This window comes from Diabrotica undecimpunctata, chromosome 3 (genome assembly GCF_040954645.1).
Source record: "Diabrotica undecimpunctata isolate CICGRU chromosome 3, icDiaUnde3, whole genome shotgun sequence".
NCBI classification, from domain to species: Eukaryota; Metazoa; Arthropoda; class Insecta; order Coleoptera; family Chrysomelidae; genus Diabrotica; species Diabrotica undecimpunctata.
In genome coordinates this window covers 144,013,743-144,039,137 of record NC_092805.1, presented here as the reverse complement: position 1 = coordinate 144,039,137, position 25,395 = coordinate 144,013,743, and the positions used below count along the sequence as shown (strand labels likewise).

At 32.7% G+C, this 25,395-nt stretch overlaps 1 protein-coding gene and 1 non-coding gene across 5 annotated transcripts in view; both read left to right on the top strand.

Moving 5' to 3' along the window:
* The window catches only part of LOC140437504 (homocysteine S-methyltransferase-like), a 151,413-nt gene that overhangs the window by 64,347 nt on the left and 61,671 nt on the right, over positions 1-25,395 (top strand). For 3 of the 4 annotated variants that reach the window (XM_072527071.1, XM_072527068.1, XM_072527069.1), the window contains one exon: positions 23,188-23,449. In XM_072527071.1, coding sequence (XP_072383172.1) covers positions 23,206-23,449 — 244 coding nt within the window. In that variant the 5' untranslated portion in view covers positions 23,188-23,205. Of the gene's footprint in view, positions 1-8,937; positions 8,961-23,187; positions 23,450-25,395 lie in introns of those variants that run through there. The other variant, XM_072527070.1, reaches the window with a different exon arrangement.
* Positions 7,541-7,643, top strand: LOC140437954 (U6 spliceosomal RNA). Its single transcript, XR_011950431.1, has one exon. It is a non-coding gene; the product is annotated as a U6 spliceosomal RNA (small nuclear RNA).

Sequence of the window (25,395 nt, the reverse complement as noted above, 5' to 3'; positions counted from 1 at the left end):
CCAAAAGAATGCAACAAGGATATGGAAAAAAGAAAGCAACCAATGTGATATCTTGGTAGTGCTATGAGTATGTATTCTTTATAATTCATTCATAGCACTACCATCAGTTCAGATGGTACATCACATTGATAGTTTTTGTTGAATATACCGTCTTTCTTTCGATATATGTACGTGTAAAGTTTGTACGATACAGTTTTGTCAACATATTGTGCTTTTTAGTTTGTTATATATTTTGATGAGCAGTTAAAGAACAGTATTTTTAAACAGATAATTAAATATTTGGTGACATAAAAATGTCACTATTCTTCATAATTACTTTCTCAAATGTTCATTTCAACTTTTTTTATTTTGGGAATTGTTGCAGTCCATGTGTTTGATGTTTATTCCTTCATTTGTAATGCGGGACGGTAACGAGATAACACGAGATAACTGGAGCTGTCAATAGGACATACGTTTAATCTGGCAACGCCGGGACCTGCCATTGGCAGACCTTCCACTGTTCAATTAAAAACTAACAAATTTTTAATTGCAATCATAGATAGTTATAACTGTTTGATGGACTAGTGGTATTTTTATTGTCTAGATATTTCGATTGGTAATGCGCACTTCAAAAGGGATTATTTTTTAAATTACTTGAAGCGCTACAATAGCAACTAATAAACAAACGATGATTTGTCAATTATGTATAAATTATTACTCTTAATGTGCAAAAAAACATGCGGATAGGAATATTAACTTCTCGTCTATTTGCCACTGTATTAAACGCATTTCAAGCTTTTGCCGCGATTAAATAAAGCTTTTAAAAAAAGTCGAGAAGGGAAATATGGGAAAAAAATACGAAATCTCCATTTATATATCGGTCGTTGATACACAACATTTCATATTCCTGTAACTTAGGCGAAAAATAGAACCTTACCTCCCAATTCTGTGGGACTGCATAGATTTAGAAATGTGCTGTTTGTTTTTAAGGGGTTAAAACTACCCCTAAGTGGAAAAATTAGGAAAACACGTATTTAAGCGTTTAAAATTTGATTGAATAAAGTGAAATAAACATTTTTTTGATAATTTGTACGTTAATACAACTCTTAGAAACCACCGCTTATGACATAAATCACCTTAAAAAAACATTTCTTACGGGTTAAAATGTTTTACTTATAAATTAATAATTTATTCATCGCTTGTTAAATGATGTTTTATTGGTTTTAAGTTTTTAACCCTTAGAAAGGTATCCTTTATGCAAAAAAATACTTAAAAAGCCTATTTATAGTTTAAAATGTTCTAATTTTCCATTTAGATAACTAAAAATTCATTCCTTGCTTATGAAACGATATTTCTTTAGTTTAAATACATGAAAATTCTAAATTTATGTATTTAAATAAAAATTTGTTCTTCCTTATGAAACCACATCTTTGGTTGCAACTATTTTAAGCTTTATAAACTACCCCCAATGCTAATAACAGTATAAAGCACTCAATATTATTTGTTTGTGCCTAGATACATACTGCAAAATGATGGCAAATGGTTGACTTCTTGTCATTGAATGTATTGTATTCTTTATGCAGTTGAAAAAATAATAACTTGCTGCTGTAATTGTAGTGTGGTTGTAGTTGAACCTAGATAAATTAGTATCAATTATTAGTTGAATGTAGATCTCCATAGTAGCGGCCATGTTATGCCATGTTATGTGTGTTCGATTTGTGGTGCACCACGTGGTTTGGGAAATCCCACCCAAATAGGTAGAAAAGAAGAATTGCCAATATGGCCAAAAAAATCTTCTGTTAGCAACAGCATAAATTTTAAACATTTCCTAGCCATGAGATTGTGGAAGATTAACAAATATATCGTAAAAAATAAAGCAGATGGCAAGTTTTAAATGAATATACTTAGGGCAAAATTATTATTAAAATAAATTAACAACATAAGCAATAAAAATTGCCCAAAAAACATTCCACGTCTATTGAAGCGAAACTTTATATGACACATCAGAGCTGCCAACTGACAAATATTTTGTATTGACTTGGAGTAGACCATAGACATATTATATATGACTGTGGAGTATAATAGAATGGAGTAGAATACTGCGTATGAATACGTTGAATATACTGAGAGTAAATGGAAATCGAACTAAAATAAATGGGAAATTACATTAATGTCTTTATCATCGATTTGATATTTATGGATTCTTCGTCTCTTTCCGCTTCTACATCTGAAGCTTCATTTAAAATTCCTGGAATTTCCATATCTTGTTCAACCTTTTCTATTTGTTTATTTAGCTCAATATTTTTACATGTCTGACCGTTGCAGTACAGACAATAATCAGAAGATTTGAACCCATTCTTGACACAACTGCAGGTTTTCTTGCAATCTTTTTTACATTTGCAACCAATTTTTTTAATAATGGGTCAGGCAGTAAAACCTGCTCTGTTTAAATAAGCTCAAGGCCGTTTTGAGTGAGCTCTCACCCTTGTTTTGTAGCTTCTATTTCCATGAAACTGCTGAATTTTCAAATATACTAGATGTAAGTGTTGCTAGGGTGCTGATTGAAGGGGTGGCGGCAGCATGGGCAGTTGGAAGTTCTTATTTTGGCAATGTTTTGTAAAACACAGGTATCTAATTTTATTTAACGTTAAGTCGCTTTTCTCCTTAAAAATAGTTGATTCTTGAAGTACAAGATTCCATTGCAAGATCACTGTGTTCGTAACGTAGTTAATTAAACTCACATTTTTCATGCAATTAAAATTAGGAGAATACATTGTTAATAGGTTGCCAGCCAAAAAATGGCCACAAATATTTTTAATTCAATGAATTGTAATTAATTTTTGGACAAAAATGTTATTTCGTTCACTTATTTTTTAAATAATATACGCTGCTCATGATGGATATGAACGTTTCTTATATTAAATTGTCGACTGAACTATAGTCAGTTACGTCGGTTATCCAGCCAGGGCATCGGTTGGTTATCTCACAGCCCAGAAAGAGAATTCAATCTACTCTAAACCAACCGAACCTAACCTAACCTAAACAAATCTAATTAAGATAATATAGATTATTGGGTGTATATTATTAAGATAAAATATATGAGTTCCCTTCTTGGGCTGTGAGATGACCTATCGACGATGCGCTATGGGCATCGTTGGGTCATACCACAGCCCAGGAAACGAACTTAACCTATCCTAACCCAACCTAACCTAATCAAAACTAAGTAAGATAAAATATTAGTGGGAGTCTAGGTCCTTAGAGTCCTAGGAGTCCATAGGAGCAAAAGACAATGACGCCCCACGGGCGTCGGTAGGTCATTATATACATCATTTATTTATATTTTGGGCTAATGCATATATTATATAGGTATATACTGTTTTTGAAATGTGGAACACTTCACGTTGTTGTACTCGCCTTGGTGATACATCATGATACAATGAATACACAAGGTATGATATTGCGCATGACATTTGACAGCTGGCCCAGAAGTTAATTAACCTGTACCTACGTGTAATAAAAGATAATTAAAACTTGTTTTATAAAGGATATCTATGTTAACAAAATAACTGTACCAACAATCAATAAATTTAAATTACCTTCAACATTTTATTTATGATTAAAATATTATAATAACATAATTTTATCTTCTCTTTATAATTACTATAATTAAATTACCCAAATTATATAAAAAAAAACTTATAATCAAAAGTCTTTCCTATACTACATTCAAATGTTGCGGGAATAACCGTTCTTGACTACGTCATGCGCGAAAGCGAACTGATTTTGGAACATTATGTATCGTACCTTGTGTATTCATTGTACCATGGTGATACATATACAATCATTGGAACAATATGTAGTAGGTTAACAGGGTCCTTGTGCAGGGTCGATACAAATAATCCTAAAAAATGCTAAAAAATATTTCTTTTGTTTATTTTTTTGGTAAATTTCAGTAAGGGCCTCAAAAGGTATTCATATTGGACGTATAGCAAGTAGACGGTGGGGCAAATCTTTTTTTAAAAATTTATTAATTTTTCACTGGCATTTGATCTGCCCAAAACCACATTATATAAAATACAGTTCTGACTGGTATTTTCCGTGCTTTAAAAAATGTACCGATTCATATGGGATACATCTTCGTATATTTACTACACCAAAAACCATGGTTTCATTTGTACGAGTCTTTTGATTTGACTGTACTTAAACTTATGTTCTCACTTTACACTTAAATTAGGTGGCAGTAATGGTCTGAGGGTCTTCAAACTTTGAATGATTACTGCGCCTTTCATTTGAACCGTCTTGGTTTTGGTTTTGGTCATCTACTCTAAACCAACCGAACCTAACCTAACCTAAACAAATCTAATTAAAATAATATAGATTATTGGGTGTATATTATTATGATAAAATATATGAGTTCCCTTCCTGGGCTGTGAGATGACCTATCGACGATGCCCTATGGGGGTCGTTGGGCATACCACAGCCCAGGAAACGAACTTAACCTATCCTAACCCAACCTAACCTAATCAAAACTAAGTAAGATAAAATATTAGTGGGAGTCTAGATCCTTAGAGTCCTAGGAGTCGATAGGAGCAAAAGACAATGACGCCCCACGAGCGTCGGTAGGTCATTATATACATCATTTATTTATATTTTGGGCTAATGCATATATTATATAGGTATATACTGTTTTTGAAATCTGGAACACTTCACGTTGTTGTACTCGCCTTGGTGATACATCATGATACAATGAATACACAAGGTATGATATTGCGCATGACATTTGACAGCTGGCCCAGGAGTGTGACGTAGTCAAGACCACTTGAACCACCTCGAATCCATTATTACAGCTTAACGTACACATTAATTTTGAAATTATGGTCAAAAGTGATTTAATTTTTTTTTAATGTTTTGTTTTGGTTATAATTGAATAAAAAATATATTTTCAGTAGCATAAAACTTTTACTTTTCTTGAGGATTCAGGCGACATATTTATTTTTGTTTTCATACATATACTAATAATATAAGCACTCTTTTTGTATGCAAATCCCTTGAAATTTAAAAATATTCTGCAGAGGAAATACTGTGAATAGGTAAATAGTAGTAGATTTGAGTATTCTGTTTCACTGTCACTCATTTCCCAGCAGTTTTACTGAAAAAAAGAAACAAAATAGATTACAATAAAGAAAAATCTGTTTTACAATTCAATATGGTATTTTAGATGAGTTATAATGAAATTTAGTAAAATAAAAAATATACCCATTACTATAACCTACCGATTATTATATGCAAAATTTACTTATCAAACAATATAATAATATGAAAATAAGGCACAAATAAGTTCAAACGCAAAACACAATAAATATCGACTTCAGACGACTTTACACCGGCAAGACAAAAGGCTTGTATAAAAACAAAAGTTCAACAATAATATCGGTTATCAATGCTGACGATTGCAAATTGCAAGTTATGAGATAATAAATATATTTTAAAGTAACTCAATACTGACTGAGTCATCTATTTTATAATAGAAAAATAATTTAAATATATGCTTACTTTATACAAATATACACTTCGCAAGGGCTTAAAAAATTTGATGGGTAAAATGTTGAATACCATGTTGAATACTTTGCTTCACCACCTTTTATTGGGTCTACCTCTTGTCCTATTTGCTTGGGGTTTAATCTCTATATTACTTGTACAGCTCGATTATCTGGTATTCTTTTTAAGTGGCCAAGCCAGTTTAGTCTTTGTGACTTTACAAATCTAACGATATCTGCGCTCTGCGGTAATGCATCCAGCTCCGCATTAATTCATTTTTATTCTACATGAACCATTGCTATTTTTGAATGTTTGTTATGTGTTAAAAATAGGTGCTTTTAAAAACATTTGGATAAACTGAGTGATGTGCTAGTTATGCAGCTAGAAAAATCTCCATTATAATATCTTTCATTTTGTAGATTAACAAAGACCCAGAATTCATATAAATATATCAGTTTAAATCTTTTTAACATGTTACTGTAAAATTGTTGTTATTTTTTTAGACAGCAACCTTAAATGGTTCTTTCATATCGATTTGTTAAAAGTAAGAAACTAGCCTCAGCCTGCTATGCAATTTGCAATAAGAACTGTTTCGGAAGAAATCAATTTAGCATCTTCCAAAATAAGATAATTTTCTTTGTTAAATCATGTTATCATTTTTAAAATATATAATGTTATCATTATTATAAACAATACCAAGATAATTTTATGTTTAAATATTACAAAAGATGTCATTTAAAATGTTGTGCAATATTGTGTGACCTTACTACACTCATATTCGATGGCCAGCTAACTCATCCGATCTAAATAAAGTTGACTTTGATTTTGTGTTTTGTTCAGTAGGTATATACGTACAAGTTGTGTGTACCTTCATTACCACTTTTTTGTATCTTTTTAAACATCTGAAATATCGAACTCTGGAGTATAAGTTAATAGAGAGTTTTTGTGCAAGCAAATACGTATACGTAACGTATCTTTTTGACATATAAGCATGCGCATTAATGGTTGAACTAACGTATCTAGATACGTATAACCTAACGTAACGGGCTGGTACGTTACGTTCATACGCATCCATATCGAGCCGAAGGTAACCGAATGCGCAAGGGAATCTTACCCGATTACCAAAATTTTAACATCCACATTTCATAAGCACACGTGGTACGTGTATTTTTACATTTGTGGTTACGTATATTTGTTTTGATTTTTATAAATAATGGAAAGCAGTAGAAAACGACTTCACTTCAGCAATGAAGATGATTTGTTCTTGTTGAAGGAAGTTGTAGGCAAGAACCCTTACGACCATCCAGAAAGGTGGAATTTAATTCAAAATTAAAGCGGTCGTATAGTCGTGCAAGATGTGGAGAAGAAGGGCATCTTCTATGTCTTCGTCTTCTTCATCGTCAATAAAGGCACCTACATTTAATATCGCGTCCATGTCAAAAATTATAAAAAATATTTGTTATTTATTTTGAATATCAAAAATAGGGTTAAATGACAAGGACAAGACCATAGATAAAATTGCTATGGACAAGACTGGCACTGACAATTTATTAGTTAATCACTAATTCGGTGAGGGCAACACCATCGTTACGTTACGTGCAGAACAAAAACTATCAATTTAACGTTCATCTTCTTCGATACGTTAAGTTCTTTACGTATAGGGAGATACGTTACGTTAGGTAGTTACAAAAACTCACTAATTAACCTGTACCTACGTGTAATAAAAGATAATTAAAACTTGTTTTATAAAGGATATCTATGTTAACAAAATAACTGTACCAACAATCAATAAATTTAAATTACCTTCAACATTTTATTTATGATTAAAATATTATAATAACATAATTTTATCTTCTCTTTATAATTACTATAATTAAATTACCCAAATTATATAAAAAAACTTAAAATCAAAAGTCTTTCCTATACTACATTCAAATGTTGCGGGAATAAGCGTTCTTGACTACGTCATGCGCGAAAGCGAACTGATTTTGGAACCTTATGTATCATACCTTGTGTATTCATTGTACCATGGTGATACATATACAATCATTGGAACAATATGTAGTAGATTAACAGGGTCCTTGTGCAGGGTCGATACAAATAATCCTAAAAAATATTTTTTTTTTTTATTTTTTTTTTGGTAAATTTCAGTAAGGGCCTCAAAAGGTATTCATATTGGACGTATAGCAAGTAGACGGTGGGGCAAATCTTTTTTTTAAAGTTCATTAATTTTTCACTGGCATTTGATCTGCCCAAAACCACATTATATAAAATACAGTTCTGACTGGTATTTTTCGTGCTTTAAAAAATGTACCGATTCATATGGGATACACCTTCGTATATTTACTACACCAAAAACCATGGTTTCATTTGTACGAGTCTTTTGATCTGACTGTACTTAAACGTATGTTCTCACTTTACAGTTAAATTAGGTGGCAGTGATGGCCTAAGGGTCTTCAAACTTTGAATGATTACTGCGCCTTTCATTTGAACCGTCTTGGTTTCATCGGTCGTGCTCCCCTCACATTAGTAGGGACCAAGAAAAATTACTCGACCCTTCCACCACGTTTCCACATCGTTTTTTTTTCATAGGAGAGAAACCTACGACAAAAATTGGCAACCTCGCACGGTCGCTATCATCCTTCCATGCAAAAGTCATAATAAAGACAACGAACTAATAATTAGCAAAATTTATTATTTTGGTGAATACCAACTACTATTTCATTATAATCCAGTGTTCTAATAAGAATTGTTAAATATTCCGCCATAATATAATATGAAAAAAAGGTTAGTAGAAATATTTAGTTCTGTTTTATAAAAATATGTCTCAAATTATGGTGGCTGTTAACCCGACCGGCACCACAACGGGTATTTTGCTAGATATTTTTGACTTACAACTTCTACATATAAAACAGTTTAAACAGCTGTAATAAACATTATAATGAGTTACATAATCAACTTCAAATTCTTTGAACCGTAAACTCTTTTAACCATTTTAGAAAACCTAGCTTTGTGTGGTCTTCCAGTAACCAGATGATGCTCCAAACTAATACTCATATCCTTCAATAAATTGTAAATCAACGATTCAACAATTTATCAACGTCTGTTCGCAACCGGCATTTTTCCAACTCAATTTGTATGTAACTGTTCAGTTATTTATTAAGACAGTGACGCTACTTGTATTACTTTTATTTTGTAGCCCTTCGCACAATTACTTTGACAGGATCAAGTTTTACTGACATTAAGGTAGAAATTTCCCATATTTTCTAAACGTAATCTATTGTCGAATTGAGAAATGTGTAATTTTCTTCTATTACAAAAAAGTTATAATAAAAAAAATGTCTTGTGTGAATAAACCAATGATTGTCGTGTGTTTATCAGCATTATTATAAGGAAACAGCTAAATAAATTAGCAAGAACTTTCTAACGAAAACATATCAACGGTAAGTCATCATTATTATTAATTACTATTAAGTACGTTTAAATGAATAAAATAGAAAAAATTTAGTAACAATGTTAAACATTTTTGTGTTTATTGAATCAAAAAAACACAATCATTTAAAAATCGTTCGTACTAAATAAAATAGGTCATATTTTAACATTTTGAAATAAAGTCAAGCTATTCGCTCACTGCGTGACCATGGTAGGGGTACCTTGAAACGATGCCAGCGTGCGTAGCGGCAAAATATGACAAAACTGGAATCTTTTTACGCATAAATTTTATCAAAAATGTGTGCAAATACATGTTGCGTATTTAATTGTGCTAATAATAGCAAAAATAGTAAGTATAGTTTTTATAGGTTCCCAAAGATTACATATAAATTAGAGAAAAGAAAAAGATGGATCCGTGCTATTAATATGAAAAAGTATTTATGCATTTGAAATAGGAAATATTTAAATAATTTACCTTAAATGATATTTTATAAGGCTTCAAGCTAACTGCAGAGTGCCTGATGACTTTAGCTTTTATATCATAACTTTTACTATTACTGTTTTTAATTATATGCTCTTTTACGTGAAAAACTTGATTTGCCAGTACTAGATTTTTCCCTTTCTTTTCAGTTTGGGGTTAAAAAGATATATGTATTATGATGAATTTTGAGAAACCCAGTTTTTAATACTACATTTATTTTGTACATAAACTGAAAAAATATAATTAAAATGTTAATTATTAATAATTGTCAATTTCGCCTGTATTTAACAATGTCAAACATGTCATATGTTTAACCTGAAAATTGGTAGGTCCAAAACTGTCAGATGAAGGCGGTAGGTGTCGTGTCAGTCACGCACGGAGCGAATAAGGTATTTTCTATTTTTTTAGAAAAAAAGCATTTTCTATTGACGTTACATGTCTCTGTGATTCTAAAAACATTATTTTTAAACTACTATGTAACTACTTTTTCTTAATATTGTTTTGAAGCTATTTTCTTTTGGCTTCTTAATACAATTACAATTACAGTTACAATTTCTGGATTATTCCCAATAAAAATAGTAAACTACTACTTCTAAGTGTTTTCTTGAATGAGGTTGGTGACTAGTATAGCAAATTGATATTGATAAATCCATTTTTCTGATGTTCGGGTCTAATTTCTTATGTTATGCAGCAATGACTTTTCTTCTCTTCCTATTACTTCAGTCGTCAGGGACAAAAATGCTACTGATCCTTTACAAATCATACCAACAAGACGAATTTTGCTGAAAATGTCAATTTTCAAAAACAGGAGTCGCTCCAATGCTCCAGGCCATCCTTTTCCCCCCTATAGCACTCTGATGCGTGATACGGGCACAACTATCAGCCAAATGCTCTTCATGTGGAGGTCCTGGGTAATAGAACCCCAACATGGTTTCCTAACCGAATTCAAAACTTAGGACCTCAGGGCCTTAAGGCTCCGCTCTGAGCTAGGCTCAGTTCGGTGACTTGGTGCTCAAGTGGTTGGGCCCTACGTGCTCGGGTTTTTGGGGTTTTTTATTAGTTTTCTTTTTGTTGGCTTGCGCCGGTTTTTGTTAGTATTTTTTTATTTTTTTTTTGTGCCGATTTTTGTATTTTTAAATTTTTTTTTGTATGTGGTAGCCCTGAAACAAAAATCATAATTAGTACAATATCTATATCATAACATTGAAATATATATAAAAATATGAGACAATATAACAATATAGAGTTTGTCCTCTTTAAGGCAACCGGACCCACGTTGTATTTTGCGATTGTCCACGAGTGTTTTGAGATACGAACTATCTTCATTGTGCGTTGTTGTTGTTTTTTGAAGTGTTTGTAGTATTATGATTTTATTCAACTATTTGTTGTTTGAGTCTTTTGTGCTTCCATCTGTGGAAAGCGTCTTACCTCATTATCTCTCGCAATATGTGGCTGGGGTGGTTCCCTATCTCCGCGAACTTTGTCCTAGCTTTTTCTTTTATTGTGTCAATCACTCTGATTTGTTGTAGTTCTCTAAAGAGGAATCTTTCTGCTACGTATCTCGGTACGTTGACTGCTTCTCTTAGGCTGTTGTTATGTGCCGCTTGTATTTTTTGTTTTGATGTATTGTATATGTGTCGCCATGCGAGAGGTGCATATGTTAGTATAGGAAGAATTATACTATTTATTAATCTTATTTTTGTTTTCAGTCTAAGTTTGCGTTTTTTCCTGCTAGGCCTCTTATTGATGCTCTTGCCATGTTGACTTTTTGCACTTTAGCTTCTACATGTTTACTAAACGTTAAGCCGTTGTCCATGATTACTCCGAGGTATTTTGCTTCGCTTTTCCACTCGATGGGATTGTCTTGCACAGTTACCTGTTCATCTGGTTGTTGGTGCCTTTTTTTTTGAAAAATACAGTCTGTGTCTCTTCGGAGTTTCTAGCAATTTTTCATTTTAAACTCCATTATTCTATGTCGTCTAGCGCTAGTTCCGTTACGCTCATCTCTTCACAAACAAGTAATACAACTCCAGTATAAAAGCTTTGCTTTAATAGCGGAGTAATAGGAAATCGAAGAAATATCACCTACAATTTATAGACGACACATATGCAACACACAATACGCAAGATTCTAACACAAACCTACATTACACATCTTACGAATAACATATGACACAACATATAACCCAAACATATAACACAAAAAAACACACAAAACAGTCAAAATTTAATATTCCTAGAGTAAGAACACCACATTTATATGCACAAAAAACTAAAAGAAATGAGTAACATATTTAAAAAGCAAGTTCCCTCTGTACTCGTTGACAATAATAACAAAATTATTGTAAATGAGCACGAAATAAGAAAAGAATGGCAGCTGTATATATCAGAGTTGTTTGAAGATAACAGGAATAATATTGACGAATTCTACCAAAACTGTACTGACGGCCCAGAAATTATGAAATGCGAGGTAGAACACACTATATATAATGCTAAAATTAAAAAAAACTTGTGGTCCAGATGATACACCAACTGAGTTGCTGAAACTAATAGAGGATGATAACATAAAAGTAGTATTAAGACTTTTTAATTCAATATATAACACCGGAGTGATTCCCACAGATTGGCTCAAATCCATCTTTGTCGAATTATAAAAAAAACACAATGCGAGAAAATGCTCAGAATATCGATTAATTAGCCTAATGAGCCACACTCTTAAAATTTTCCTAAGAATATTTCACAACAGAATTGGATGCAAATGCGAAGATCTCGAAGATACCCAATTTTTTTTAGAAATGCTATGGGAACCAGGGAGGCACTTTTTACGCTTAACATCCTATTACAAAACTTCCGTTACCAAAGAACAGATGTATTTGCATGTTTTGTGGACTTCGAAAAGGCATTCGATAAAGTACAGCATGTAAAATTAATGCAAATACTGAAAAATATCGGAATAAATGACAAGGATATTCGTGTCATTAAAAATTTGTACTGGAAAGAAACAAGACTCTGATATGGCACGCGAAGAAAAAGAAGAACACCACCTTCAGATTTTCTCAACCGTAAGCATGAGGTTGTTGATCGAGGCCACGCATGTAAATTCATCAATTTTGAAAAGACGTTACTTAATGCAGGCTTTACACCAACAATAAATTCGTGAGAATTCATCGAAGAAGAAGAAATTCATGAAGTCGCTTCAAGGAATAAATTTGTGAAGAAATTGACTAAATACTGACTTGTTATATCATATAAAAAATAAAATTACCACTTTTCTGTTTCTTTAGCTATGTTGTCATTATTTAAGTTATTTGAAATATTATTGTTTTCTGATTATATATACAAAATATATCTTTATTCAAACAAACAACGATAAATAACATCCAATAATAAAACCATTGGCTCTACTGAAAGAATGACACTTGATGTAAAAATTTTATATGAAGTCAAAGAAATTTTACATCCATTCACGAATTTATTGACACAGAAATTGGTGAATAAATTTATGAATTTCTCCGTGAATTAGCTTAATCCCCTATATATAAACATAATATTTAAATTAGATATGCCACAAGAAAGTACTTTCAGAACCTTGTTAAACAATTAGTATTGTTGAATGAGACAAATCTTATTTTTATTAAAAGATGTTTAACATTCACAGCAACGATTATTTTCAGTCGTTAATATACAAGAACTGCCATTTATTAATTTTCTTAAAACATATTTTCTTATTATCTCCTTGTTTAACACTGGTATTGTTTCTATAAGAATTATTTGCTTTTTATCAGACATTCAGACGTTCATAAATACACTCGCGATCATAAAATCCGGGTCATCTTGAAAATTTCAAGTTTCTTCAATATTTTTGCCTCTGGTGCAGTAATAACCTTTTTTTTGGCTAATGTGTTTTTTATTTGTCATCAATGTTTGTTTTGAAAGAAAAAAAAATGGTTTTTTATTGTTTTTATTGAAAAAAAAAAAAACAGAAAACAAATCAAACTGTTGATAAAACAGACATACGAAAAAATTTGGAAAATACAGAACGTGGTAAAAAATCAGTGAAATTTCAATGACCAATATCGTGTATTGCCTCCCCTTGCTCTAATAACCTCTTGCAGACGACGGGGCATACTCTCAATTTTTCTTCGGATTACATGTTGTGGTATGTTATTCCACTCACTCACTAACAGATCCTTAAGCTCCAGTGCGTTGTTAGGAGGAGGTGTATGGGTTTAAATACGTTTTTTTCAAATCGTCCCAGAGATGTTCGATGGGATTCAGGTCCGGAGACCTAGCTGGCCAGGCTACCCTCGTAATTCCAACTTCGTCCAAGCATTACATACTGATCCTGGCAACGTGCGATCGCACGTTGTTCTGCATAAAAACGGCGTTTTCTCCAAGCCATGCCATGTTGGGCATAACATGTTCTTCCGGAATCTCCGTAATGTACCTTCGTGCAGTTAGGGACCCATTTTCGATGAAGGGTAATTCTGTGTGGAAGTCGGAAGATATACCTCCCCAAGCCATGACCGAGCCTCCACCAAATGGCATTCTTGGAGCAATGCAAGCTTGTGAAAATCGTTCACCGGTTCTCCTTCAAACTCTTACACGTCCATCGGATCCAGTTAGGTAGAAACGGGATTCATCTGAGAATAACACTTTGCTACAATCGTTAATTCCCCAACGCGCGTATTGTCGAGCAAAAGCTAGTCGTGCAACTCGAGGCACCCGGCGACGTGGCGGCCCTCTAGCCATTACCCGAGAAGATAGTCAAGAAGAACGAAGTCTTCTTCTGACTGTTGCAATACTAAAATTGCGATTTCGTACTTCCTCTAGACGATTTTGACGCATAACCGCTGTTAAGGTCCGGTTTCATAAAGACTGAAACACAAGGAAACGGTAGTGCCGTGGTCGTTGTTCTTCATCCACAGCCAGGTCGCCTGGTTAGCAAACTTGCCTACTGAAAGCGTTGAGGCACTCGTTGAACCGTAGAAAGGCTTACGCCAACAGTTCTTGTGACTTGCCGTTGAGTGTGACCGTCTTACACAAGTGCAACAATTTGTGCCGTTTCAACAGTAAAAGGCATTTTGGTCAAAAAATAAACACTAATAATGGCACTAATAAACACTAATGGTGGCAATAATAAACGTTTGTCCGTTGCATTTGAACAGAAAGTCCAAGCACAAACGAGACATTTAAAACAAGCGGAGTTACAGGTAGCGTTCATTTTGGGAAGTGTGCACTTTACCGCGAAATTGGCACTATTGAAATTCTCTGTTACAAAGGAAACCGCAACAATTCTCAGAAACATGCATTAGTTTGTATTTGTGTTCTTATTTTTTACGATAAAGCTCGTTAAAAATGAAATATCGGTGATTTTCAAGGTGACCCGGATTTTATGATCGCGAGTGTAGTTATAATATATACTGTTATGTCTAATGGTTTTGAAAATTCATTGCATGATTATGAAACAATTTATCTAGGGATTTTGTATATTTAAAAACTGGGGTACGGTTTTTATATTTCGTTTACTCAGGAGTTAACTGCGTCGTAACAATAAAGTGAATAGCATTATAATAAAGTGAAATTTATTACCTCGTTAAAATCTGTGTGGACCGAAGAGGTTTTTTAGTAGGAGGGTAATAATATTTTCAAGAGACAACACAATCCTAGCTAATATTTTTACACTACTCTTAGTGGCTTCAGAAATATTTTAATACAGCAGTAACCTATATTAACTGGAAATTTCAGTATATTTTGCTATAAGTCTAACTTTTTAAAAATGGTCTTCCATATACGGGTATTAAAAAAATTGCGTTTATCCAAAAGAAAGAAAAATTAGAATTGTAATTCAATTATTTTCTGAGAATATCTAAAAACAAAAAAGAAGTTTAGCAGCAAAAGAATGCAAGCGAGAATTTATAAAATAATCCATTTAGACTACATTTTGTGAAAAAACGACTACATTTGGATGTGAAACGTGGCATTCGGATTTTTGCAGAAAAAGTTCATAACTTTCATAAGTGTAATAACTTTAATAATAATAATTAATTTATCCTCCCTCTCAGAGAGGTCGGGAATATTAATAAAACAATTTGAATATGTAAAAATTACTAAAAACATCCATTTTTTTTTACTATCCTTACTATAGTCGGTTTAATCCAGTAAAATAAGGCAAAAAAGGGGGCAAACCTCGGAATGAAAGATAATAAGCTGAAAATTTGCATACGTCTTTATTTTGATGGTATAAAACTTACCTCAAAAGTCTCATATAATCACGTGTCCGCGAATTAAGATATTAAAGGTCAACGGTCACGAAAATGAGTTTTCTGCAAATATCTCGTTTCCCTTACACTTTATGACATTTAAGGTGGTAAGAAAAATTGTAGAATGGAAAATTCTCTTCAATTTGTGTCTGAAGTACTTTTATGTACCTTTAACCCTTCTTGAGATGGAGCGCAAAGAGTGGGGGACCGCTTACCTGTGTATACGGTAACGCGAAATCAGCCAGTAGGATTCAATAAATAATAAGTTATATAGTTAATTATTCGCTTAAAATACTATTATTATCATTAAATTTTTAGTATTTATTATTTAATAAACTATATTTATAGATATTAATTATAAAATATATATTTTTTATATAATATTTATTTTATTTTAGGACCTTAGGACCTTCATATTTCGTCTAGAAAATTCTTATAACATAACCTACTTTATGCTACTACTAACTATAAAATAGCCCACCAAATTTTATTAAAATTGATTTAATAGATTTTGCATAATAATTTTGCAATCCAAATTTAAAAAAAAAAGCTTTTAAAATATCAAATTAAATTCAGAAAACGGCGTTATAATTGATTCGGCAAGACTCTTCTATTAAAAGAAAAAGTTTAGTTACGAGTAGTGGTTCCTAATATACAACCGGTCAAATTTAACCAGCATTTGCGACGAAGTTATAAACAATACGATGATAATCTTTAAACGATTACCGCTTTCTTTCAAAGCTCTTTCTTGATAAAAAATTTCATATCTTCAAGATGTTTATAACATATATAATAATAAATACTATTGGCATTGCACGTGAAAAATATCAAAAAAATTAGGTTGAAGAAAGTTTAATTTTAAAGTTCGCAATCGGTATACGTAAACAAATGTTTTTCCTTGGCTTCTAATGAAGCAATTTTCTTTATTTTTAATCCGATGTGACTCAGATAGAGACAAACAAAAAATGCATTACTAAATCCCAAAGATGCTTTAGATTTGATATAAAAAATTCATTTCTTTATACTCCAGTCGTCAGAGACGAAAATGTCACTGAACCTTTAAAAATCATACAAAAAAACTGAATTTTCTTGAAAATGTTAAAACTACTTTCCGGCTTCCCCCTAATACCACCCGCTCTCGTAGGGGAAGAAAGCGGAAAAAATCGATTTACCAAGAATATGTACGTCGCGCGTCGTACAAAAAAATATTTCAAATAAAAAATGTAGCTGAACTGAATTTTGAACAAAAAATGTTTATTAACACTTGTGTAAAATGAACCGTTCTCTCAAAAATAACGCATGATGCGAACAACGATTTCGAATGTCAGCTACGCGTGCGAAATCAATTTTAGATAAAAATTCGATCTCTTTTAGAGTGTCCTATCGACAATAATCAAAAAGCGTTTTAAAGGTAAAGAGTGCAGCTTTCGTATGAAATTTTTGTATTTTGTCGCAAATGAAGTCAGTTTCCATAAAGCTGTTCAATAAATAAAAAATCGTGAGACCAATAAAATTTATTACTTTCATTAACCGGTCGTAGTGAAATTTTTATTGTTGGAGACTAGTCTTCAAAACCTTCTTCTTCTTTTTATATAGACATGACTCTGTCTGTTTTTCAATGTGCTTCCAGTAAGTTGTCGTCCCATCGTTTTCGTGGTCTTCCTACTGATCGTCGTCTTCCAATTAGGGAACCCTCTCTTGCCGTCTTTACGGCAATTTGTTGTCATTCGGCTTATATAATCGTTCCATTCTACTCTTCTATTTCTTACCCAGTTCTTGCTGTTCTCCACCTTGCATCTAAATGGTATATCTGTACTTCTAGGTCTGTCCCATACTGTCTTACCATCAATTTTTCCAAGTATTTTCATCTCTGCTGTAACATCTTTTTTGTCCTTTCTGTGTCAGGTCTTGTTTCTGCCGCGTATCTCATTATTGGTCTGATGACTGTTTTGTACATTCTGCTTTTCGTTTCTTTCCCGATATTTTTATTTCTCCATATTGTTTCATTTAGGCAGCTTTCAGCTCTGTTTGCTCTATTCACTTCATCTGTTCTTCTACGTCTTCCGATACTCAGTTGCCACTCCTTTCGATTCGTCCATAAGTCTTCTTCTATGTCTCTGTATTTCATTTCTCTATTGATGCCTCATCTCATGAAGTTTGGCTAAACTTGTATATAGTTTGGTTGTACTGTGTTTAATTAACTCTGCAGGGATGTTACTTGGACCCGGTGATTTGGTATTTTTTAGAGATCTACATACATCTTCCACTTCTTTCGCTGTTATTCTTATGGGCGAAGTTAAAATATTTATATTTTGTGTTTCGTTGTTGTCTTTAAATTGTGGTCTATCTTCCCTTAGGAGTTTTTTAAAAATATTGGTCCCAGTGATCCATTGTTATTGTTGACACTATGTCTCTCTTTTTATCTTGTCGTAAAGATTTTAAGACTCTCCAACTTTCGCTGCTTCTTCGTCCTCCTAGATGTGAATTTCTCTTGCACTTTCCTCATTATAAATATAGCGTCGGTGCATGATCTTCCCGACCTAAAACCTTGTTGGTCTTCTGCTAGTGTTATAATTTTATTCAGTTTATTTGTTATCACTTTGGTTGTTAATTTTAGTGTTGTGTTTAATAAATTAATTCCTCTGTAATTTTCCATTCTTGAGAAATTCTGTTCTTCAAATGCTATAACATGAAAATTCGATTTTGATTTTTGACAACCAATATGAGGCATTTGAAATATGACTAAAAACGCGGAATTGAACTTTTTAAATTACAAACAATGCAAAGAGATCAAGAGGCAGACCACAGATGAGGTGGAAAGATGACATCAGGAAACAAGAAGGTCTCACATGGCAGAGAACAGCTCAAGATAGGGAAAGATGGAGAGAACTGGGGGAGACCTACATCCAACAATGGAAGGATAGAGAATAGGTTCAAAAAAAATTACAAACGATCGCACGTCACAGGAAATGCCTCCAAGAAGACGGGTTTGGGTGTAATTCATAGTAGAAGTTAAGTACTTTTGAAAAACCTATTAGTGTAATTAAAAAAGTGCAGTTTTAAACGTTTTAGATCGTGTGTAATGTGAAAATTTAAATTCAGCGTTTTTTAAGCTAAACTCAAAACTAAAATTTTATGCTATAGGTTTTGAAGATTAGCTTATAGTTATAAAAACTCGATAGTGATTGGTCAATGAAAGGGGTACATTGTATTGATCACATGAGAATCATAAAAAATGGCAAAAATCGCGCCACGTTTATTTTTTTAACACCTCTATAAAAACCATCGAGCAAAAAGACAAAAGAGGGAATCTAATCGTTACGAAAAGGAGACCAAAATTCATAAAAGTGGTCTCTTAATATGGCGGACATATACGGAAATGCAAAGGCGCCAAATTTAAGACTATGTTCCAATACTATTATAAGCACTATGCCAATCACTTAAAATACTTTTTGAGTGATTGGAAAAAACAACAGAACATAATAAAGTTTTAATGAAATAACGATAATAGTCTAAAATGTGACACAATTGTTAAAAAACTTCAATATAAATAAGCTTTCATGTGACAGTTGGGACAAACAATAACATAACCCAACTATATTTGATTTCTTAAAACAAGGAAAGAGACTCTTTGTTTAATGTGGCCTCTCAAAATGGGCCACTTCCCGTCTAACAACATTTTGGTCCCCACTACCTTTACATTCCCTCTTCTGTGTTTTTGCTCAATGATAAAAACTGAGTTTATTTGCGACAAAATAAAACAGTTGCATACGAAAGCTTTACTGTTTACCTTTAAAACGCATCTTGATTTTTGTCGATAGGACACTCGAATCAAAAGATATTAAGTTTTTACCGTCGAGCTGATACAAATTTTAGTGAGCATTGATTTCGCGCGTGTAACTAACATTCGAAATCTCCGATCGCTACAATCGTTGTTTCTGAGAGAATGGATCATTCTACCCAAAAAATGCTAATAAACATTTTTCTTTAAAATTATCTTAAGGTCCATTTGTTATTTAAAACATTTTTTCTTTGGCGTACAGATTCTTGGTAAATCGATTCTTTTCCGTTTTCCGCCCTCTCTGTGGGGCTTTTAGGGGAAACCCGAGGGGTAAAAGTGGTAAACTTTTTCGCATCTTTTTTAGCGTCCTAAAATTGACATTTTCGGCAAAATTCAGCTAGTTCGTATGATTTTTAGAGGTTCAGTGGCATTTTCGTCTCTGACGACCGGAGTATTAATTCCCTCGCTATTCACTCTCTATTTATGCAATTTATGCAGCTTTCCCACTTTAAATTACAATTCTGATAATATTAATTATGGTTTCAACAATGGTGTTATTATAATTGAAATAAAATTATTGTGATACGAAATATTTAAGATAAAAATTGTCATTATATAACTAAAATAAAAAAATACTAACCATGTTTACCTTTTTTAAATATTACATCAATAAAATTATTTATATATTTATCTACATTAGTGCTCGCGTTTGACATATGGTAGATACATAAAGATAAAATAAAGCATAGTTTTTTAAATGCTACGTCATTGACTCTACGTATTATTTTTGACATAAACGTAACTGTAAACGTGCGGTTTTTTCGATATTATCTATATCGATGCGTTTCACTTTAAGATTTAGTAATTGAGAATATTTTTTATATCTCTTTCACAACCTATAGATAATCTTGTTAAGGGGTCAAGACCTGTGTTTTGAATAACACTTAAGAGGTCGCTGGTTAAATGATATTAGATAAATAATAATGAAGAAAAAATGCAATATTTTGTTTGTAAATAAATTAGCAAAAAATAGCAAATACAACTGTAAATAAATTAAGAAATTAACTGGTCTTACTCATTATTGATGTTTGTACAAAGAATATAGACTTACCCCTTGAAATATTGATGTCGTATTCTTAGCCGATGCAAAACGATAAATGCCGATATGGATGTCAAGCTCTAGAAACCGTTCACCGTAGTACCGAGGCCTGCCAGGCATCTGTAAAAATGAAATAAAAATAACGGCATGACTCAGTAAAAAAGATACTCCATCAAGAACTAGCCACCATACTGGGAGTATTTTAAACAACCATTTCAGTTATTATAAACATGTCCTGGATACTATGGTTGAAATGATAACTACAAGCTATACTTTTTTTTCATCACTAGGTGGGGAATCAGCCGGAGGTAAATATTTCAGGCAGTACTGAGTTCTTAGTCACTTAGTCACTGTCCTCCGTGACTCTGATGTGGACTGGACCCGTTTAACCCTAGTTCTCTGATACTAAGGTATAACTAGGTAACATACTGACTGTGATACTAGGCTGTTAGGACATAACTTAGGCCCGGTGTCCTCATTTTTTCCGATTCTCAGTCGTTTGTCATCACACATCAGCTTTTGTCTGCAGAACTCATGAAACCACCAAGTCCGCCTAACCAGTTTTTTCTACTTGGCCTTTTCTTAATATAAGTTATTCTGGCACCGAACTGTGTTCATAGAACAGCTACTGGCACATAATAGACTGGATCTGATACTAGTTAATAAACTAGCTAGTCAAAAAATACTCGTTGATCTGGCGATACATTACAGCAATCTTCTTCTTCTTGTGCCACTCCTATCAGAGATTGGAAATCATCAAGGCTATTCTGACCTTGTTTACAGCTGACCTAAAGAGTTCATTAGTGGTACAACCAAACCACTCTCTCAAATTACGCAAACATCACATTCTTCTACGGCCTGGATTCCGTTTTCCTTCTATTTCTCCTTGCCTTATATTTTGAAGTAATGCGTATTTATGTCCTCTCATCAGGTGACTCAAATATTCGAGTTTTGTTCATTTGATCGTTGACAAAATTTCTTGGTCTTTTCCTATCTTTCGCATTACTTTAAAGTTTGTGACTCTTTCAACCCAACTTATCTTCAGCATTCGACGGTAGCACCACATCTCGATGCTTTCCTTTTAACGTTGGCCTTTTCGTCTAGCAGCGTAACCTGCGAAGGTCCGTTTAAATTTGGCAATTTTTGTTGTATATCCTCAACTTTTGTTTTTAATCTTAGTTAATCCAGTCGTTCCTCTTTTTATCTGACAGTCGTATACCTAACATTGCTCTTTTCATTACCCTTTCTATTGTGGCTAGTGTATTCATATTTGCATTGGTTAGTATCCAACTGAGTCTTGCAAATCCTGCCCAGGCCAGTCTTTCTCTTCTAGTGATTTATATACTTGTACTGGTTCTCTTTGTCAAGTTTCAGAATTTGGCTTAGGTAGGTATATTCCTGGACTGGTTCTATCTCACTGCCATTTATAGTTATACGTCTGGGATCGTCTGTGTTGATCATTGTTTTTGTTATATTTATTTTAATGCCGACGTATTGGGAGCTGTCTGCGAGTTCCTTTATCATAATTTGTAATTCCTCGAATGTGCTCGCTACAATCACCAAATCCACCAATCCACCACCACATCATGTCATCAGCAAATTTGAGGTGGTTTAATTTGTTACCATTAACGTTGATGCCATATGCTGATCAATTTGTTGTTTTGACGACGTCTTCTAGGTCTAGATTAAAAAGCTTTGGAGATATTACGTCGCCTTGTCTATATCCTCTCTTGATGGGGATGGGATTTGTATTTTCGTCTAGTTATACTATTATAGTTGCGTTTTTATATATATTATGTATTAGTTACCTGTATCTCGAATCGTTTCTACAATTAAAAATAGCTAGTTCTATAGCCCACATCTCGATACTATCAAATGTCTTTTCATAGTCTACGAAGGCAAGAAATACGGATAGTTGGTACTCATTTGCCTTCTGTATCAAAGTTCTTATTGTCAGCAGATGGTCTGAGTACTATATCTTTAGTAAAAGCCAGTCTATTTAACCGGTTGGTGGTATTATCCATTTTTTAAGTCAACAAAACAGCAATAATCTGGATTAAACTACGGTTTAAATCTGGATTTGCCTTTCTTTTGTTCATATTAATGTCTTAGATATACTCTGAATACTTAATAAATCGGAGAACTTTGGCAGATATCATGTAATATTTATGGATGGTTGTCGAAGAAGAAATTATATCAATAATTTTGTCCATCAGTTACCATGTTCTCAAATGTATAATTAATATGCATTATTAAGATTCTGTTCAAATTTCTTTTCGTTTTCTAATAACAAACATTTTTAAAGTATAGTTTTATCGAATTAAAAATAGTTACAGTCGAAACTAATCAAATTTTTTTTATTTATATAAAAACTTTAAATATATTTTAATTAAAATTTTAGCCAAAATCTTTAAATGTTTTAGGTGGCAATATTTTTATTTCCCTTTGCTTTTTCCACTTATTTTCGTATCCTACAACATTGTCGGAAATCAATTCGAGTTTACTCCTCCTAAATCTAATAGCCGATATAAAACATATTACCGCCACCGACAATTCAGACACAGACAATAAAAAAACCATTCTGCGATCTCACATTTTGCTCCGTTTTTTCCAGAACAATTAAACTGAAACAATGGCCCCCCCGGGTATCGGGAATTCGGTGGAGATCCGCCCCGAGGCGACAGCGTCGGCAGAGACGAGCAGCAGCAACCGAGTTGCTACATTCCAAAAGGACATCGTCATTTTGGATGGGGGCTTTGCTACTCAATTAGGCTGCCACGTCCAACAACCGATTGATGGAGACGTCCTGTGGAGTTCCAGGTTCTTGGCCACCAATCCAGAGGCTGTTATTGATACTCACTTAGATTTTCTTAGAGGTATGTTTTAATTACATTTTAAAAAAACCGAACTTAATTAGAAAATAAAGTGAAATTGTGTAATTTTTGTAACAGTACTGTCGTTCCAATATACAAGAATATTATCGTTCTATCGTTTTCTTGAAATAGCACTGATCATTTAATTGTTTCATCCCTTTCATTTTTGGCTAATTTTTTTATATTTCTACCTGGCTTTTCTTTTTCTCCAGTACTTATAGTCTAGGCGGGATCTGTTTTGGATTTGACATTTTCCATAGGAAGCTATTTTTTTGCTGGAATCCCTTCAGGATGTGCCCAATATCGATAATCACGATATGCGCCAGTCGCAAACCCTGTGCTAAATTTTTTATTTAACAAAATCTGAAAACAATTGAAAATTTCTCATTTTTTTGCTGCTATTTTCGTTTATAATTCGGAAAATATTGATCCTAGAGAAAAAATTATAAGAAGTTAAAAGTTTCCTTATTCAATTTTACACAATATTTCGTTAGCTGGAAATTGAAAATTTAATGTTTATTTTTGAAAAAATATGAATAATTGGAAAAAAAAAGTACAAAAAATGAAGTTAATCCTTTAAATGTTTTCGACTTTCTAAACTTGACTTACGAGCTCCATATTCCGCCTAGAAAAAGCTTTTAATATGTTTAAAATGTGTGCTAAATTTTGTTAAGATCGGTCGGATAGGTATTGCATAATAATTTTGCAACCCAGTCTACTGGAAAAAAATCGCAAATTTTCAAATTTGTAGTAAGCCCTAAATAAGGCCCTCAGATAGTTGAAAATTTTTTTACACATAAAAGAAGGCTGAAACTTTCAAACGCTTTTCGTAAAATTCAAATCGGTTCACTAGGAGAGCCTAGAAAATTTTTTAAAGTTTTAAACATTTTTATATATATATATATATATATATATATATATATATATATATTAGGCTTATAAACAAATTGAATAACTTTACGAGCTTTAAACATATCAGTTTCAAAATTTATACACTTAAAGAACATTAAAAGACGCTTCTTCAAAAAAAATACATTCGGCTTACTGGTTATCGAGATATTGAAGGTCAAAGTTGGCATATATTTGCCGTGTAACTATAAGTGATAGAGGGCTCGTTTCTAAACAAATACCCTCGTCTTGTCAAGTACTTTTTATATGAAAAGTTTTACGTAATACGCTTTATGGCAACATCCATAAAAAAGACAAATAAAAAACCGTTTTCGCGTAAAATGTCGCTCGGAATGCATGAGAGGTGGTGGTGGGGGACATTCACTCGAAATGTGAATCGGTGAGTTCAAAATCATAGCGCGCGCTAAAAATTTCATTATCTTGGCTTCTTGTTAACCAATTTTGCTCTTTTTTTTTAATCGATGTCTCGGACGACAAGGATATCAAATATCATATTTTCAAGTACCATTTTTAATTGCAAAATTGGGAAATTTGCAATAAACAATTGTATGTTAAACAAGTAATTGCATTTTTTCTTCATGCATTGTTTTTGAGCTTGCAATTTATACATTGAAGTAAATTGTTACTTTTAGTAAACAAATATGTATTTATAAATTGTTAATAAATAATTTAAATTGTTAAAACAAAGGCGAACGAAAAAAAATTTTTTTTCATAAATAAACTTTATTTTGACTCAATCTTCAATAATTTTTTTTCTTTTTTGGAAGGACAAGAATCTTCAGGTCTGACCTTGACCTTCAATATCTCGGCAACCAGTAAGCCGAATGTATCGTTTGTTTTTTAAAGAAGCGTCTTTTAATGGTCTTTAAGTGTATAAATTTTGAAATTGTAACGTTTAAAGCTCGTAAAGTTATTCAATTTGTTTAAGCCTAAAAAATTTTTAAAATCTTAAAAAATTTTCTAGGCTCTCCTAGTGAACCGATTTGAATTTTACAAAAAACGTTTGAAAGTTTCAGCCTTCCTCTATATGGAAAAAAAAT